This window comes from Sylvia atricapilla, chromosome 7, assembly GCF_009819655.1.
Source record: "Sylvia atricapilla isolate bSylAtr1 chromosome 7, bSylAtr1.pri, whole genome shotgun sequence".
In the NCBI taxonomy this organism is placed as follows: Eukaryota; Metazoa; Chordata; class Aves; order Passeriformes; family Sylviidae; genus Sylvia; species Sylvia atricapilla.
In genome coordinates this window covers 34,854,446-34,871,945 of record NC_089146.1, presented here as the reverse complement: position 1 = coordinate 34,871,945, position 17,500 = coordinate 34,854,446, and the positions used below count along the sequence as shown (strand labels likewise).

At 39.6% G+C, this 17,500-nt stretch overlaps 1 protein-coding gene across 5 annotated transcripts in view; it reads left to right on the top strand.

Annotated features, from left to right (window-relative positions):
* The window catches only part of GTDC1 (glycosyltransferase like domain containing 1), a 118,748-nt gene that overhangs the window by 85,653 nt on the left and 15,595 nt on the right, over positions 1 to 17,500 (top strand). For all 5 annotated transcript variants that reach the window (XM_066323176.1, XM_066323177.1, XM_066323180.1 and 2 more), the window contains exon 5: positions 15,240 to 15,349. In XM_066323176.1, coding sequence (XP_066179273.1) covers positions 15,240 to 15,349 — 110 coding nt within the window. The remainder of the gene's footprint in view (positions 1 to 15,239; positions 15,350 to 17,500) is intronic.

Here is a 17,500-nt window from a genome sequence, read left to right as displayed (position 1 = left end):
AAACACTGAGCCGCTGAGCATTGGTAAAGCCTTCGGGCAAAAAACTCTTGTGGGGACATCAAAGACATTCTAATTCCGAGGCAGTCAAGGATTACAGTGTGTAACCTGTGCTGACAACAGATAAATGACTGGCAATATTGTGCCAGAGCTGTTGGGTCCTGCATGGAGTACTGATGATGATGATGATGATGATGTTATCTTGCAGAATGGACTCTGCTGGGATAATTTTATGATAAAACACTTTTTTCAAATGCCACTGGGTCCAGGCAGGCATTTACTAGCTACGGGGGCAGCAATCAGTTTCTTCAAAATTTACTGTTCTAAGCCCATTAGAGTTCCAGCGCAGCAAGGCTCTCGATGGAAATCGAAAGCGCCTGCCTTCGTCTGAGGATGCTGCATGCAAATCTTCCAGGCTGAACTCCTACCTTTTAGTGTTAGGATGCTTTAGCAACTGGTTTATGTAAATTCACTCATCAAAAGGGACGGTTTGTTTTTAATTGATGAATATGAATTAAAAAATTAAGACACTGGGCTAGCATTTGCTGAACAGACGAGCATCCTCAGCCCTTAGCCCAGGCACAGGTAAAAAAACAAGGGGCTGGAGCAGCCCCTTTGCCAGGCAGAGTAGCCAAAATTAAGCACTCGTTGCCTTTTTAGAGGCAAAAAATCATCGCGTGCCTTATTCAGGCATCAGCAGTTAAAAGCATCCCCTTCTTGGGCCTAGCGCAAGGCTCTCTGTAAAGAGCACTAATTTTAGCCAAGTGTTGTAATGTGCAAGGGGGTTTTTGTGTGTCAAACATTGGCAGTGGGATCCTGCTTGTCTTCCAATCTGCAAAGCGCTCGCAGATATTGTCCTATACAATAATGCTTAACGACCATTGTCTACCATGATGGTTTACATGTGGTTTTCATTTTGGGGGTGAAAAAGGAAAAAAAAAAAGTAGGAAAGGAAGGATTTTTTTTTTTTTAATGTGCGTGTGTTCCTGTGTTTCCCCTTCACCTAACACAAAAAGCCTTTGGCTAAACTGTAAAAAATAACCTTTGTGAAGCTGTGCTGCTTTTAGAGAAAGCCTCTCTAACTGAAGTGATGGGGCATAGCAGGGACAGCCAGCACCCTGAAATATGGCATTAGCCCCATCTCTTCTACTGCCCTCTTGGAATCACATCCAAATCCAAGGTGCCACTCTCTAGCAGACACATTCTCCCTTTGAAGTGTTGTTAAAATGTCTCTGCATGACAAGAGGTGCTTTGGTGCACCCCTGCCCCTCCTCTCTGTCCCCCTTGAGCCTGAGCCTGACAAGGATTGCAGTGTGCCACCTCTGCCCACAGCAGATTAATAACTGACAGTATTCTAGCAGTCATGAGGTTCTCCACAGAGTAATTTGTTTTCTCCTTCCTCACCAGGCCTTAATGTTTTTCTTTTAAACATCTATAGCAAGGCCTTGCTAACAGGAATGACTTATGACCAGGGATGTGGATAAAAGGTGAGGATGGCTTTCTGAGCTGACAAGGGCTATGCCAAGGAATTGCTCTTCCCTTTGTGTAAATGGGCTTTGATGCAAACAGAGAGCAAAATCCTGGTGATCGATGGACAAGCTTCTGACATTTGATCATAACTTTGTGGTGTCCCACAGGTTTCCATTGCAGTGTGGTAAAATGTCTATCTAGAATCATAGAACATTTCAGGTGGCAAAATATTTCTAAGATCACTGATTCCAGCTATAAGTCATTATGTCCAACTATAGTGGACATGTCAGAGCAAGTCCAGAGGAAACCATAAGGATGCTTAGGGGGATTGAACATGTCTACTATGAGGAAAGGCTGAGAGAATTGGGATTGTTCAGCCTGCAGAGGAGAAGTCTTAAAGGAGTCCTTATAGCCCTTCCAGTACCCAGCAGGGCTCCAAGAAAGCTGGAGAGGGGCTTTGGGCAAGGGCATGGAGTGACAGGACAAGGGGCAATGGCTTCCCACTGCCAGAGGGCAGGGATAGATGAGATATTGGAGAGAAATTGTTCCCAGTGAGGGTGGTGAGGCCCTGGCACAGGTGCCCAGAGAAGCTGTGGCTGCCCCTGGATCCCTGGAAGTGTCCAAGGCCAGATCAGATGGTGCTTGGAGCAACCTGGGATAGTGGAAAGTGTCCCTGCTCATAAAGGGGTGCTTGAAATAAGATGGGTTTTAATGTCCCTTCCAACCCAAACCATTCCCTGATATGGGATATGGCTTCTCTGATATTTGGTGAAAGATGAGTGTATTAGAAATATGACGGTTAGCAGTGCAGCATAATCCTTTTCTCTCCCTCAAAACTACCCCACCAGCATTTATACATCCATTATTCCCTCTCATTCACCCAAACCTTATGTTGTTTTGGTTTTTTTTTCCACTGTGTGTTCTGTATCATCTAAGCAGTTAAAGATTTGATAAGAAAAAGTTGTCAGAAATCAATTCTTCTTCCCCTAATTGCACAAGTGTGATAAAAGATCACACAGGGAATCTGCAAGAATTTACACATGCAGACAAACAAATAGCTGCTGTCAATTCACATGAAAGATCAGATAATGCCATTATCTCATGTCAAACCTACCAGTGTGTGACAAGAGCATGGGGAAGGATGTAGGGCAGGAGATACAGGAGCAAGAGGAACAGTGGTGGAAGTCATGATGAGTAAATTCAGAAGGAAAAAAGATACTCAAATCTAGATTGCAAAAATTATCTGAAGATTTCTGGTCTAAGGGAAACTGGTGTGTTCAGAGATAGTTCTGTTTAGTTATCTGGTTTTAATGTAGAGTATAACAAAGAAATGAGTGCATGGAGGACAGTCTGTGCTGTACCAACATTTGGCTGCCCAACGTGAGGCCCTGGTCCCCTGCACACAGGAGCAAGTGCTTGGAAAGGGCCATTCTTGATGGGGATAGGAAGTAAGTGTTGTGCCTTTTGTGATGAGGCAGCTCTTCATCAGTGAGCTGAGCACAAGTCCTTTGCAAGCTGTTGGGGAGGGAAGCCTGGAAAGGGATTTTTAATAGTCAGGGGATTTTTTGTACAGATATAATATACATTTATATATTAATATATAGCATGTTTTATATATATAAATAATGTATATATTATTTTATATGTTATATAAACAATGTATACACAAACAATATATATATATATAAAAGTATATATATATAAACAAGTATTGAATAGTAACTTGTTCCTCTTGGCAGCACAATGCAAGATTTGTGTAGTCACTGTTTGAAATCTCAGATGAAAACTATTTCCTATGGACACACTTGAGAATGCAGAGGCTCATATTTTCCTCATGCTGTTGAATATTTCGGACCAAAGCTTATTCCATCAAGATGCAGGTGTGGCAAGACAGCAAAACAGGAAAGGAATCCATCTAGAAATCACATTTGAGTACCCAGAAATGCCATTAGGCTCAACAGGCATCCTCAACATTGTGAACAGCCTGCAGAGAACAAGTAAGTGTGGTGAATAAATAAGGCAGACTGAAGACAAAATACAAGTGTTTATACAGTGTTTGCTAGAAGGTACCAGATAGGATAAAAAGCCCACAGAATGCTAAATAACAGTGTCAAAATGGGAACTTTTTAGCCATGTTTCAGGAATGCAATCCAGTATTCCCAAGGAAAACAGCATTCACCAGAGCAGTGACACTGATGGCATGTGGTTCTGAACCTCTGCCATGAACATGTGGAGACATTAATGTACAAGTTGACACCTTTCCCTCTTGCACATGTGAAAATAGTCTAATTTCACATTCATGCAAGCTGTGGTTAAGTCTGGCAGCAGACACTACTCTTTTAGAGTCACAGAATGATTTAGGTTGGACCATCGAGTCCAGCCATTCCCCCAGCTCTGCCTTCCCCCAGTAACCCATGTCCCCAAGTGCCAAATCCACATGCCTTTTAAATCCCTTCAGGGATGGTGACTCAAACAAATAAAAATAAAGGAAGTTAATGAAATAATCTCAGAAGTTCAGCCTTAAGTATAAAGACAGCTTGGAAGTGCCTGTTCTTTGACTGTTCTTTCAGTGATGTCTAGTCTTGAAATGTCTTCCTGCAGGAAGGGAATTTGAGGCACTGAGCCTGTCCAGTGGAAGGTGTGTTATTCCTTCATCCCTGTTTTTAAGAGCTTGTAGAAAACTCCAAATGTGCTGAAGGTCTGAAAGTTCTGCTGTAGGGGAAATCTCAGCATCAATGTCTCCCTCTTTCTTACAGAATGCTTTCTCAAAGAGTTGTGGGCAGCTTATAGTCCAGAGGAGCAAACATCTTTAATTTTGATACTGGAAAAAAAAAGATGCTCTCTGTTATCTTTGCATTCTTCAGCTGAGAAGCCAGACAGAATTTTGAGTAGTTTGTTGTGTTTATAGTACAGGCAGAGCCTCAAGTGAGTGTTCCAGGAGCAATAACTGGACTTGTGAGCATCTCTTAGTTTCCTTCCTACCTGTTCTCTGGTTGAGATGTGGGTAACTGGAGAATCAAAAATACCATCTTGTAGTCACAATCTAAACAGGAAAACTACAGTTTTGAAAATTTTAAGATAAACACCTCGTGCTGAGATAGAATGGCAGGAATTAAGTGAGGGCTGCGATATTCACCTGTGAGGCACTGACACGACAAGAGGAAACAGCCTCAAGTTGTGCCAGGGAGGATTAGGTTGGATATTAGGAAAAAAAATCCTCACGCAAAGGGCTGTCAAGCTCTGGCAGAGGCTGCCCAGGGCAGTGGTGGAATCCCCATCCCCAGAGGGATTTAAAATACATGTGGCTGTGATCCTTGGGGACATGGGTTAGTGGTGGCTTTGACGGTGCTGGGGGAACAGTTAGACTCAGTGACTTTCGAGGGCTTTTCAGACCTAAATGATTCTGTGATTCTCTGATCTTTCAGCTTTCCAAAAAATTGCATGTTTGCCAGTCTTACAGGAAGATGCACAGAGGACAGTGAAGCTGTTAGGGTTTGACTGGTGTTTTTTTCAGCCCTGGTTTCTATTGCCTGGGCTCCTTATTAATTGTTGAAGCAACATTTGCTCCGTTGGCATCAGCAGTGTACGAAAGGAGAGGGGACTTATCTCAGAAATACAAAGAGCTGAGATATTTTGTGATCTCTTCCCACTCAAATGTATCCTTCAAATCGCATTCCCACAATCGAGGGAAATAATTTCAGTTACCCTGGTCACAGTAGAAAGCAGCCCTCTTTTTGAATGTCCTTTTTCATTAATGTAGATATGTTTCTGAGATGAGAAACGATGTTTCTTCTAATTACGGTTACATGTAGTTAATTTCCTTTTTTTAAAAGCTCAGTGTGAAAGGCAGTTTCCTTTAAAAAGGGAGGGGGGGAAGAAAAAAGTGATACAGCTGATGTTCCTGTTGCCTTAGCAACAGATTTATTTATTAGGGTCTGAAATGACATGAGTTAATATACCACATACCTGCTGATCGGCAAACTCTCCTATTTCAGCTCCAGTTGACAATTAAGTCCTGGACAGCTACAGCCAGGGGTTAATGTTACTCATTAGGAGAACTAGGTCATTACTGGGAAATCAAGGCACTTAAGGCAGCATGGATAAAATACAAAATTCAACATCTCAAGGAGTGAGGGGTTTTATGTTAATTAACCTTATTTTCCTTTCATTAAAAAAAAATCTTTCATATATGCATATGACAGTGGATCAATTAATTGGGAAAGGGAAAAAAGAGAAGTAAGCTGTAGTTTACTTTCCTCTCCTAGTTGTCTTCATTTCCTTTGGAAGGGTTTCATTATTTTATGGAAAATTCTTATGTCTATATGATGAGTAAAAAGGGTATTAAAATTAAGAAGGGAATCATCATGGAAATCAGCTTTACCACAAGGGAATGAGCAAATAAAAGCCTTGGAAATGAAAATAAATAAGCTTTGCTAATACCTCACCTAAGGAGCAGAATATAAGCCCATCAGAGCTTGGAGATATTTAGAGGTACTTCTTTGCTTCTTTATTAAGCAGTTACATAGTTATTTGACCTTCAGAAACCGAAACTTTAGAGAACTAATTCAAGTTGTTGGCAAATATTCTATTTACAGGAAGCTGATCAGTGGTGTAGCCCACAGTAACTCCTGCACTTAGTAATTGGCTTCTGATTTCCAGGAAAATTAAATATATTCTCTGAAAGTTTTATTAAGATATCTGAGTGGGAGTTTTAACTTGATAAGTCATAAGTGATTTAATAAAGCTCTCCTGAAAGCCTTTATTTACTACCTTTTTTTCAGGCTTCATTCTGATACTGGAGAACTTAATAGGCTGAAAAAGAATCTTATTTAAATAAAACTCATTTTTTTACTCACTGCTTCCCCAAATATACTTGGTTCTTTCACTTCTACTAAGCACTCTACTTTCTTTTCTGTATTTAAGCTCAATGGCCTAATTCTGCTTATTGTATTTCGATCAATTTGGTGTAAAACCTTTTTCTGTTCCCACGAAGTCAAGGTTGAAACAGCAAGTTACCTGGACTGCACCTGAAGAGCACTGTTCCCTGTAACAAAAGCAAGGTTAAAGTCCCATGAATATTTTTCATCTGCATGGGATGGTTTTACACTCCGATGCACCTATTGTCTTAAATATATTAAAAATGCTGAATAATACCATGATTCTATGTGAAATATTTGAGGCCAGGTTGGTTTGGGTTTGGAGCAACATGGTCTTGTGGAATGTGTCACCACCCATGGCAGGGGTGTTGGAATGAGATGAGCTTTAAAATCCCTTCCCACCCAACCCATTCCATGTTTCTGTGATGCTGTGATTCCCTCTGTGCTATCCAGATGCTCACAAGGCAGCCACTTTAGTGCCATCCTCCAGAGCCTGTTACAATAAATGCTTTAGCCACGGTTGAAAAACTGATTTTGGGTTAATGTAAGACTACAACTGCATCACCAGGATGGCTGAAGAATATTTAGGCTTGGAACAGATGCATCACAGATTGCCCTAACAGTTCCAATAAGATTGGCTCTCCCTTTTCCCAGAATGGAGAATTAATTTTATGGGGGATTTGTTTTCCTCCTGTATAGTTGTGAAACCCAAGTCTTTGAGCAGAAGCACATGTGACCAGGTGCGATGGAGGCTTTTCCACCTATGCCTCTCAGAGCAATCCTTTTCCACTCCTTTCTTGTAATTTCGTTTAGGTCTTTTAAGCCTCATCCTTCTATCTTTGCCAGGCTCAGTTCCCTGGGCATTTCTTCACACACAGTCTTGTGCAGCAAATTTGCATCTTGCTCTTCTCTGGTTCCTCAGCCTTTCTCTATCTCAATCACTTCACTCCTTGTCTCTGCAAGGAACCTTCTACAACATATCCAAGATACAGTTTGCAGTTTACTAGGTAATGTTGTGTTTGTGCTTTTTTTCTGATCTTCTTCTTCGTATCTTCTGGAAAACTTTGGACTGGATTTTTCTGGAAGATTATAGTCCAAGATAAGTCTCAATTTTGGGAAACATCGTAGGCAAGGAAAATACAAAGTCCCCAGCAAACTTAGCAAATGGTGCCATCAGCCCCCTTTGTAAGTCACAGCATCCTGGACCAAAGTATGGGAATAACCTTCAAGAGATAAAAATCAAATATTTCATAAGCAAGTGCTCTAATATTCCTCCTTATTTTCACCAGTAATAGGAGGGTTATGTTTCTTCCATCAAAGATGTTTTTAATTAGTTTCCTCTTCTTACCATACTGCAACTGCTCAAGTCTGTTCTCTTTGCCTTCTTCTCCTCCCTGTTTTCCTTATTTTCCAAATTTTCATGCTCTTTTCCCCCTCCTGTGTCCTCTAATTGCTGTTTTTTCTCGGCTGTGTTTGTGCAAACCTGACTCAATGCACTGAGTTGATTCCTCATTCTGAAAGCAGTGAGATTTGGAGTTACTTTAATCTTGTTGAATAATGAGTTTCAAGCCTTGGTGCCAAGAAAGTTCCTGGTTGGAGGCTTCTTCCTTGGAGATCCCAAAAGGATGAGTTATCTCTGGTACCTGAGCTAATTTCTCTCAGGGCATTACTCATTCAAGAGCAGGATGTACTTTTTGACCCAAGCAGGGCATCTGGTGGAGTTTTAAGTAGCTTGGTAGTGTGAATCCATCATGGAAATGAGAGAGATGCTACAAAGTCTTGTATGGTGGGATCATCATTCCCAGGAAAATCTGTAGTAATGTAGTTTTTATGTGGTAATTTATATATAAATTTATATTTATGGACATTTTCTGTTCTTTCAAGGAACTATGTTAGTAGACTGTTGTCCACTTATTACCATATTCATAACCATCTTATGATTGCCGTGACATGACTTTTTGACAGTATTTATAGTTGAATTGCAGTAGAATATGTTGTGTATGGTTACCAGGGCTGCCAGGGTCACTTGGATATTTTATGACCTCCCAATATCAGGAAAACCTTTTACTATGTTACCTTTGGAACACTGAGGGAAGTTTTGGTGGGGTTTTTTTGTTTTTTTGGTTTTTTGGGGGGTTTTTTTTTTTTTTTTTTTTTTTTTTTTTTGTTTTTTTTTTTTTGTTTTTTTTTTTTTTTTTTTTTGTAAATAAACTCTTTGGGGTAGTCCATAGCACTTGCAGAGCTTTGTTGCAAATTGAAATAAAGTGGTTTGTTTTGGGTTTTTTTTTTTTGTTTTGTTTTGGTTTTTTTTGTTTTGTTTTTTTTTTTTTTTAATCTGAATCCTCTACTTGGGAACAGCCAGACTGGGCAAGCTGGAGTAAAAGAAAAGAAAGGCACTGGAATGAAAGTGCATTGATTTTCACACCAAGGTAACTGAGGCCAAATGGTGGTCTTTGTCTTTAAAGCTTAATCTCCCTTTAGGAAATAAGCAGGAGGCTCCATGACTGATGCTGATCCTTAGGTTTCTTTGGTTAGGGGATGTGCAATATTTTATTTTGAGTTTTTTCTTCATGAGTTCTGAGGGGAGAAGAAGAATCTAAACAATAAACTCCCAAGGTTCTTTCTTGTTTCTTTTTTTTTATGAATCTCTTGTAGATAACAGGAGATAGGAGAAAATGCTTTTCCAGCGTAAAGCAAAATGCCACCCATTTTTCTCACGCCAGCAATTTGAACAAATCAGAGGGTAAAATACACACTCCTCACTGTAAATACGTCACGGGCTCTAATAGAAAATAAAACACTGTATTTGCCAGTAGTGTTTGGCTGCTTTTTTCCTCTCCAGTGTCATTTTTTAATTCCTTGGCCTGCAGAGGTGTTCTGAAAGCATGGGCAAGGATCAGGACCCTTTTTTTGCTTGTAGGACCTACAAATTGCCAGCTAAAATTCATTCTGTAGGGTCCTTTTTCACGCAGAAACATTTTCTTCTACTTGACTCCATTTTCTGTGAACTGAGGGGGTATTAAATATTGTGGTAACTTTTGATGCTGATGATGCCAGACAATGTTTAGAGGCACAATTACAGCAAAGACATTTTGTAGAGCAGATCAGCTGAAAAAGAAAACTCACTGGACTTAACTACATATTTACAGTCTACTTCAACCTCATCTTGAGAATTTAAAAAGATGGAAAAATACTGTGATAAATTGAATAAATGGAAAGCAATTAACTTTTTCTTCATGTTTACATTTTCATAGTTATTTCTTTTTTCCCTGTTTCTTTTCTAATTGCACTTTCCTGGCAGTAACATTTCCTTTTTTGCAGTTATCATGAGCATTGTTACCAGAATTTGGTATTGGAATTTTAGGTTTTTTTGTCCCCTTTTTTTCCTCTCATAATCTTAACATAGAAAATGTATATTGAAGTCATTTGATTTAGGAAAGTCTTCTGTCCTCTGTGAAAATAATTACTGGAGTGTATTACATTTCAGGTATTTAATAGGCTTGTAACATGAGTCCTCTTCTTTGAGAAGAATATTATTCTCCCAAAGTATTCACTAACTGTGATTCTCACCATATTTCTGTAAATGAAAGCTCTTTTAAGACCGTATCTTGCAGATGGGGAAACCTGGTCAGAGTTGTCTTGTGGGAAATTAGTGTCAGGAAAAGACTAGAATTCTGAAATTCTCTGTTTTGAAGGCCAGGTTTATCTTTTGTGGCCACACTTTTACTTTCTAACATTATATGATTATAATAAACCTGTAATCAGATTTTTCTGTGCTCAAGATTTAATGTGGAATATCAAAGTGTAATGCAATGCATACTATAATGGAGGGAAAAAAATCCCTGATATTGTTCTTTAGATTAGGTTTGGATGAAGTGGAGCCTTGGTTTTAGATCTGTAGGGTGTGTGTAAGTCTTCTATTTACCCTGTATTTGTCTTTTTCCTCCTTGTATTTGGATATGCCATACTTTTTTTAGTTTTCACTGGGAATATATATTTTTTTTTCTCTTCTTGTGTTTTTCTTAATCTTTGAATTGCTTTGCCCAATATCTCTGCCTTGTTTGATGCCAGACTTGCTCCTTATTACTTCCCTTTCCCAAAACAAAAGGATCAGTGTAATCATCTCTGTCAAGGTCTGTGTCTTGGAAACCTCTTTTCCTTTATTTTTAATTATTGGTTCTGTGCTCATGGACTTGCCCAGCCCCTCACACGTTCCCTGTGCTCTGCTCCAGCCATGACTTTTCCTGGCTGATGTCCCCTGTCCCCTTCTTTTCTCCCAGGATGTCTTTTGGCTCACCAGTCCTTGATCTCCATGATTGCTGCCCAGCTTCGTCAATAATGAATGATTCTGCAGTGGCCTATTTTAACAGCTATTTTCTAGTAATCACTTTAGGCAGGCAGAAACCCATCTTTTAGCTCTTGCTATAGGTCCTAACAAATTTTAGAAAATACAAAATTAAAGTGCTGCTTCAACTTCTGAGGATTTTGTGCCATTTCCCACCTTAGCTTATCTGACTTGAAGGTGATTTTGGGGAACGGGGAGGCAGAAGGAGCTGCAGCCAGAGTGAACTCCTTGGATTTAAGGCACTGTACAAAGTGAAATACTACTACATGCCCACACAATTTGGGATTCTCTCCCACTGAAAATCTCCCATGCTAAATGTCCTAAATTTAAGATTGCTTTTAGCTGAGTTTAATTGTAACCCTTTCAGAATGTGTGGCACCTGAATGATGGGACTCAATGGTCTTCAAAGTCCTTTCCAGCCCAAATGATTCTGTCATTCACAGAGATGTCACCACAGGACTGTGGCTTTCACAACCATTACATGGCATTTATGAAGTATCTTCTCAAAATTAAGACTTCTCCCCCTGCTTTTACACTCTTTTTTAACTGATAAATGCATTAACCATGGCTTTTAATATCTTTTTTTAGTAGGCTGCATTTATTTTCCCCCTTTGAGCAAGTCCTTCTGCTTTTCCACAACTCTTCCACTTTCTAATTGCATTGCTAGATGTGCCTTCCTCCAAATCCTAAATAACTGTCATTATCACCATGTAGGATAAGTTTACATATACTTAAAAAATTAAACTGAAGTCAGAGAAGACCATATGGGTCTCTTACTGAATTTCACCCAAATTCAAGAGATGAATATTCATTGAATAATGTAAAGGGCCAAATTCTGCTATTTTTTTTTTCTTTTTTTAGTAATGTGTTTTCCATCACTGGTCAGGGATGTGGGTGAGAATAACTCCAGTTTAGGTGGTCTCCATGTACTCTGCTTCCCCCAGCAATGGGTAAAGAGCTCGAGGGCTGAGGCTAAATTCCCAAAATCCCTGAAGAGCAGAAGGATGTTTTGGAGAATGTTGCCATTCATTGTACAGAGGAGCATCATCATAGTGCTATGAGGTTGCTTTTTAAAATCACTTTAGGCTGAAAAGTGGGATGTCAAGTCATCAATTAATCCTGACAGCATCCTTCTGTGGTGAAAAAATAATACTGTCACACCCATTTTATGAGCAGAAAATCTAACGCAGAGATAATAACAGAGGCTCAGTAGTGGTGCTGCTGCTCCCACCACACTCCCATTCCCTGTTCAAGGACACTTCTCAAAGTTTTATATCAGATTACAAAAGGAAGTTACTAAATCAGGATGAACTCTGGGCCACAACCCCCTACCCACATCACTAAACCTTGGCCAGTTCCTCAGAGAGATTTCAGATGTCTCTCTTAAATTGTGGGTTAGAGTCAATAATAAAAAGTCCTGGATAAAAATCAGAGCTGTGTAGTATTTGAATATGGAGATTGAATGTCTCTGAGGCAGGGCTCTCAAGTCTGAGGGTAGGTGTGGTGTCTGTCCCTGTTTTGTGGCATTACAGCTGTAGTTTGGTCATTCTGATGTTTTCATGTTCTTAGGATGAAATTTAGAGCATCTTCATACCATGCCCAGTTCTTATTTTTCCTTTCCCAGATGCATATCAAATCAAGTGTAAATACAAAAGCATTTCAAATACCTCAACTAAACAACAAAGCCAGGCCCTGGAGTCACATTGGCTCGATTTTCCCCCAAACATAATATCTTAAAAGAAAAGTTTGCATTTTAATATCAGGCTTTTTTACTGTTTTGCAGTTCTTCTTCAGAAAATGGAGTATATATAATTAATACTGTTTAATAAAGCTCAAAAATGCAACAGATGCAGCCAAAAGTGCACATCATTTTGAGCAGATCTTTACAGAACAGACATTCCATATTGTGTTCATCTTTTTCCACGATCACTGCTATGGCAATCTGGTGTGTTTAGCAGTTGTTGCTGAGTAAGGCAGACTGGATTGTATATGATTTTCTCCATGTCAGCCAAGAAACAGAGCACTCTCCTTTTTGATGCAGCAAAGAGGTGGTCTTGTGCTATTTATTTGTTTCTACCAGAAGCAGCTAATACCTTCAGTATCCTGTAAGAATAATAATACACTGCAGTCTGTAGGCGCATGGGCCAGGAGGTTTCTGGAGGTCTTAACTGAAAATAAAATGCTTGTGGTGTGGAGAAGTCACAGCAACTGATAAAATCACTTAAGATGAGCTCCCAAATAGAAATTCACGGGACTACGAGATTCACGAAATGTGTCAATAAAATCTGGGAGTGTCACCTAAAAGGGAAACATTTTATACGGGGGGGAGTGGAAGGAGGTTCACCTACAGCAGAAAACCCACAAGAGAGGCTCCAGTGCAGAGGAAACGTTTCGCCTTTCAGCATTCCTTCTGGGTGCCAAATTTTCCTTCTGTTCTTCCCCACCTATTAAACAAAGCTGCAACTTCCAATTCCTATCAGTTTTCCTAAATATGTGCAGCTTATGTGGCTTCGCCGAGCTGTAAGGCTCCGTGTTCTCCTGCCAGCTCCTTGACAATGTGGCTCCAACAGCATCCTCCACTTTTGGCTGCCTCTGGGACCCCTGGTCTCTTCTGGAAAGTGAGAGGGAAAGCATATCCTTTGCTGGAAGGACTTTTTGTGACTGAGAAGCTGATAGCGGGGCTGTGAAGAGCTTGGAAAGATCCCTGTCAGCGTCGTGGCTGTCGAGTCTGCCGGCTCCGCGCGCGGGGATGCGCCGGTCCGCCGGCACGAGCTGAGCCAGGGTGGCCTCGTGGAGTCACTCACCAGGCACCCACAGCAGCCTGTCCAGGGGAAACTGAGGCTCAGAGGAAATCCTGTCAGGAATTAGACCAACTCCCAGCATCGTAGGAGTTTTCCTTGCAAGCATCTGTAATGGGGATGTTCTCTCCCAGCCAAATCGGAATCCGTGTGAATCCCATGTTGGCTCTTTGAGCTGGGCATTTGGAGGGAGCTCAATACTGGCAAAAGTTTCTGCACAGAAGTTACCTACCAGAAACAGGTGGCTCTCTTAAGCGTGCGGATGCAGCAAACTAATAGTCAAAGATCTGGGATCTTTGCAAGTGAGAGAAAGCTGCCCTCCAAACCAGTGCTTGCATCCACTTGGGTTACTGGAATTGCCGAGGAAACTCCTGGTTCACAGATGTGAAACAAATTACAAGACTTATGCAGTTGCATTCCTCCTTATTATTGGGAACAAAACAAATTGGAGGGATGGAGGACTTCTTAAAGCTATTATTGTCTGGCTTTATTTTAAGAAAATGTGTCTAATTCTGAAAACACCACAATTCCTGGAGGTTTCTCAGCCTAGGGAAGTCACATTAATTATAAGATTAATTTATTTTAATTCCCTAAACCAAAAATATTGACTGAATGAGAAATTAACACGTGTAGAGCTGCAGATGTCATTTGGCTTCAGATTTCCTGAATGATATAATTATTAATCTTTCATATAGTAGTGTGAGAGACCTACAGATTTCATTCTGCAAAATTACTCTGTGAAGAAAGACACCAGGACAGCTGAGATATAGATTTTTCCCTTAATACAGGAAGGAAAATGGTGGAATTTTCTAAACAATAAATAAATCCAAAATATTTTAAAGGCATATGGTGCACATCTGTTGAAATACAATAATTTAAAGCAGAGTAATTAAATGCAAGATATAATATTCACCTTAGAGTGAGGAAATTATCTCATTCCACTTTTAATATAACTTAAGAAATTTGGGAATTCTAAATCATTTGTGATACCTTTTGAACTTTTCATTTTGTGCTAGGAAAGAAGATCGGAAAATTGGGGGAATAGTTTATTTTTAGATAACCTGTGTTTCATGTCATTGAATGTCATACCCATAAAAACCTTTAACATTATCTTGAACTGAAATTATAAATAAGTTTCTTATATTCTGTTTCAATTTCCAGTTAACTCCTTAGAAATCTGAAGGCAGAAAATGCCTTGTGGTAGTTTATTCCTTTCTTTACCGAAAGCACTGAGTGGATTGGAAGCTTTTAATGAATATAGCATGGCTTCCTAAAATTACATTTTGAGAAATTCTGTAGGTTTAGAAGTTTTTTTTTTGTTTTAACCTGTTTGTCCTGAAAAAAAAAAAAGAAAAAAATAATTGTAATCGAAGTCAAATACATATTTTTTTGGCAGGGAAAAAACCAAACTCAAACCCTTTTTTTTTTCTACCCATTTTTTAAACTAATTTTGCCTTCAGGTAGGTGATCAGTCCTTCTCACTTTCAAAGCTGATAATTTGAAGAGTAAATGCATTGTTTGAAGACAGGGAAGAGAGAGAGAAGAATCTGAAGAAACTGAGTTTTGACCCCAGGTGCTGCATTAAGGAAAATGTTCAGCCATGTGGGAGAAGCAAAGAGGGAAATTATTTGAATAAATTTAGTCCCCAAAAGTACAATTCTAGAGGAATAGTGTTCTGATAAATAAAAAACCTCCCATAATTTCACTACTAAATGTAAACAATAAATTGAGATAAATTCTGTTTGTTTTAAGGGAACATGACAAAGATCCTGAAACTTTCTTTAAAGTCCTGATGAAGCTGAAAGAGCAAGATCTGCCTTTTCACGTGTCCGTCCTTGGAGAGACTTTCAGTGAAATTCCAGGTACCTTTCCTTTTTTCCTTTGAAGTTACCATAAACCAGATACTTCGAGGAGTAGTTTTAATTTATGTATTTTTTTTAATCTTAAAGAATGTGCTTAAAATTTTCCTAGTTGTGAAACTAAATTATATTGATAACTTGTAAAATTATGCTTGAAATTATTAAAGAGAGTAAGCGTTTTTTATTTTACTTGGCAAAGCGAGACCTTATTTACGACTTGTGGTTCAGTAACACTTCTGTATTTATTTAAATAGAGAGATAGGTGTGGGTGATTGGATGGTTCAGATAGGAAGCAAAATCTTTCAGGTCAAGGTCGCTCATCTGAAATGCAGACTGAGATTTTAGCAGGTGAAAACACTTAGTTCCCTCTCAAATGTGAGGTTAAGGACTGCTCTGGAGAGCTTCTGGTTTGTATCTGGCATGAAAGTGGTCATTAATCTTTAATATTTTTATACCACTCTCTTGGACAGTCCTTCCGTTTCTTGGCTTCTGCAGAACCGCAACTCAGTGAACAGTTTCACCTGTCTGGAAAATAAATAGATTTTCTTCAGGCACACAGCTTTTTGCCTGAGATATTATGGCAATAAAGAGAATAATCAAATCCTGTGCTGGATGCACTTGTAATAAATTAAACCTTTTAAAAGTGTACATAAATGACAAGCAAGTGTTGAAATATCCAGTGTTTTAGCTCCTATGTGTTTTCTTGTTTAGTGTAGACTTGCATCCCTCAGCCTCATCAGTCTGTAAAAATAGACTGGGGATTAGTTTATTTGTCAGTTCTGTCATATCTGTTGCCTGCTGGACTGGTGATATTTCAATTGATTTAGTTTTGATTTTGCCATTTTTAAGACACCAAGAAGTTGATCTGATCCAAATAACTTTTGAGTCTCCAACTGAGACACAGCTGGGTTGGAAAAAGAGGTAATAATTCAGTAGCAGGAAATTCTTCGTGTTTTCTGTCCACTTCCTTTTTAGACAGTTTTCTGAAAGCCTGTTCATCCAGGCAAGCCTTATCACAGATCCCAAGGCAACGTTGCTTTCCAGACTGAGCACACCAGATTTCTTAGAAGGAGAAATTTCTAAGGAATATGTGACAGATAGGAATATACGATGGTGCGCTGCGGGAACAGATTCTATTGACACTCATTTTGGATGTTGTTACATATCTCATTTGTGGCTTCAGTACTTATGAATAATGTAGATCATCCTAAATTTATGCCAGTATATCAAATCTATATGCCGCACCTCTTGTCTTGTCAATTCATTCATCCTCGTGTATAAATAGAGTCTATAGAAGGGGCAGCATGGTGAAATGTGTCTCATCACCATGGATCTGATAGGGCCATACTCATACAAATGACATATGCAGGTCATTCCTAACAAGCACCAATAAAACCTGTTGCACATACTTTATTGAAAATCTAGTTAGGAGGGCTTTTGCAGGTTTTTTCTTATTTTAATAAATCGTTGGCACTGCTTTTCCACTCCCTCCAATTATGGGACCAAATTCCCTCATTATTATAAATGTCACGTTTACAGTCGTTGGTGACGGAAAAAGTGGATAACACGTTTCATAATTCGGCAACCATTCATGTAGCTGAAACACCCATTTTTCAGTACCTTACTGGTTTGAAGCACACAGCAAATATCCAGTAGGAAGTTAGGAAATCAGTGCTCCTAAAGCTTGGCTTTAGACTCTAAAGGAGTGAAGAGTTATGACTTAAGGGTTTAGACAAATGTGCTCTGGAGGGGCAGATCCTCCCCAGGGGAAGAGAGTGAAGAGCTCTGTGACTGGTTCTTGTTTGGGATTTGTCAGCAGTGAGGAGGGAAGGCTGGCAGTGTCCCAGTGATAACCAAAAGTTGCTCCTTATGAGTAGAGTTGTTATGTCTATCTCATCTTTAATCATCACACACGTCATACAAGCATCATTTCAGTTGGAGATTTCAGACCATTTCCTTTTGTTGGTGCTCCTCTGTCCTGGGGTATGAGCTGCACTTTCCGTGTGGTTTTATGGTCCATCCAATTTTGGCTAGATAGTGATAGCAAGGAGTGTGTGGGAGAGGCTGTCACAGGCATCTGAGTCCAGTAGCAAGAACCAGCATTTCTGTCCTCACCCTAATGTTGCCCCAAACAGCCTGCTGTCCTCCAGCCAT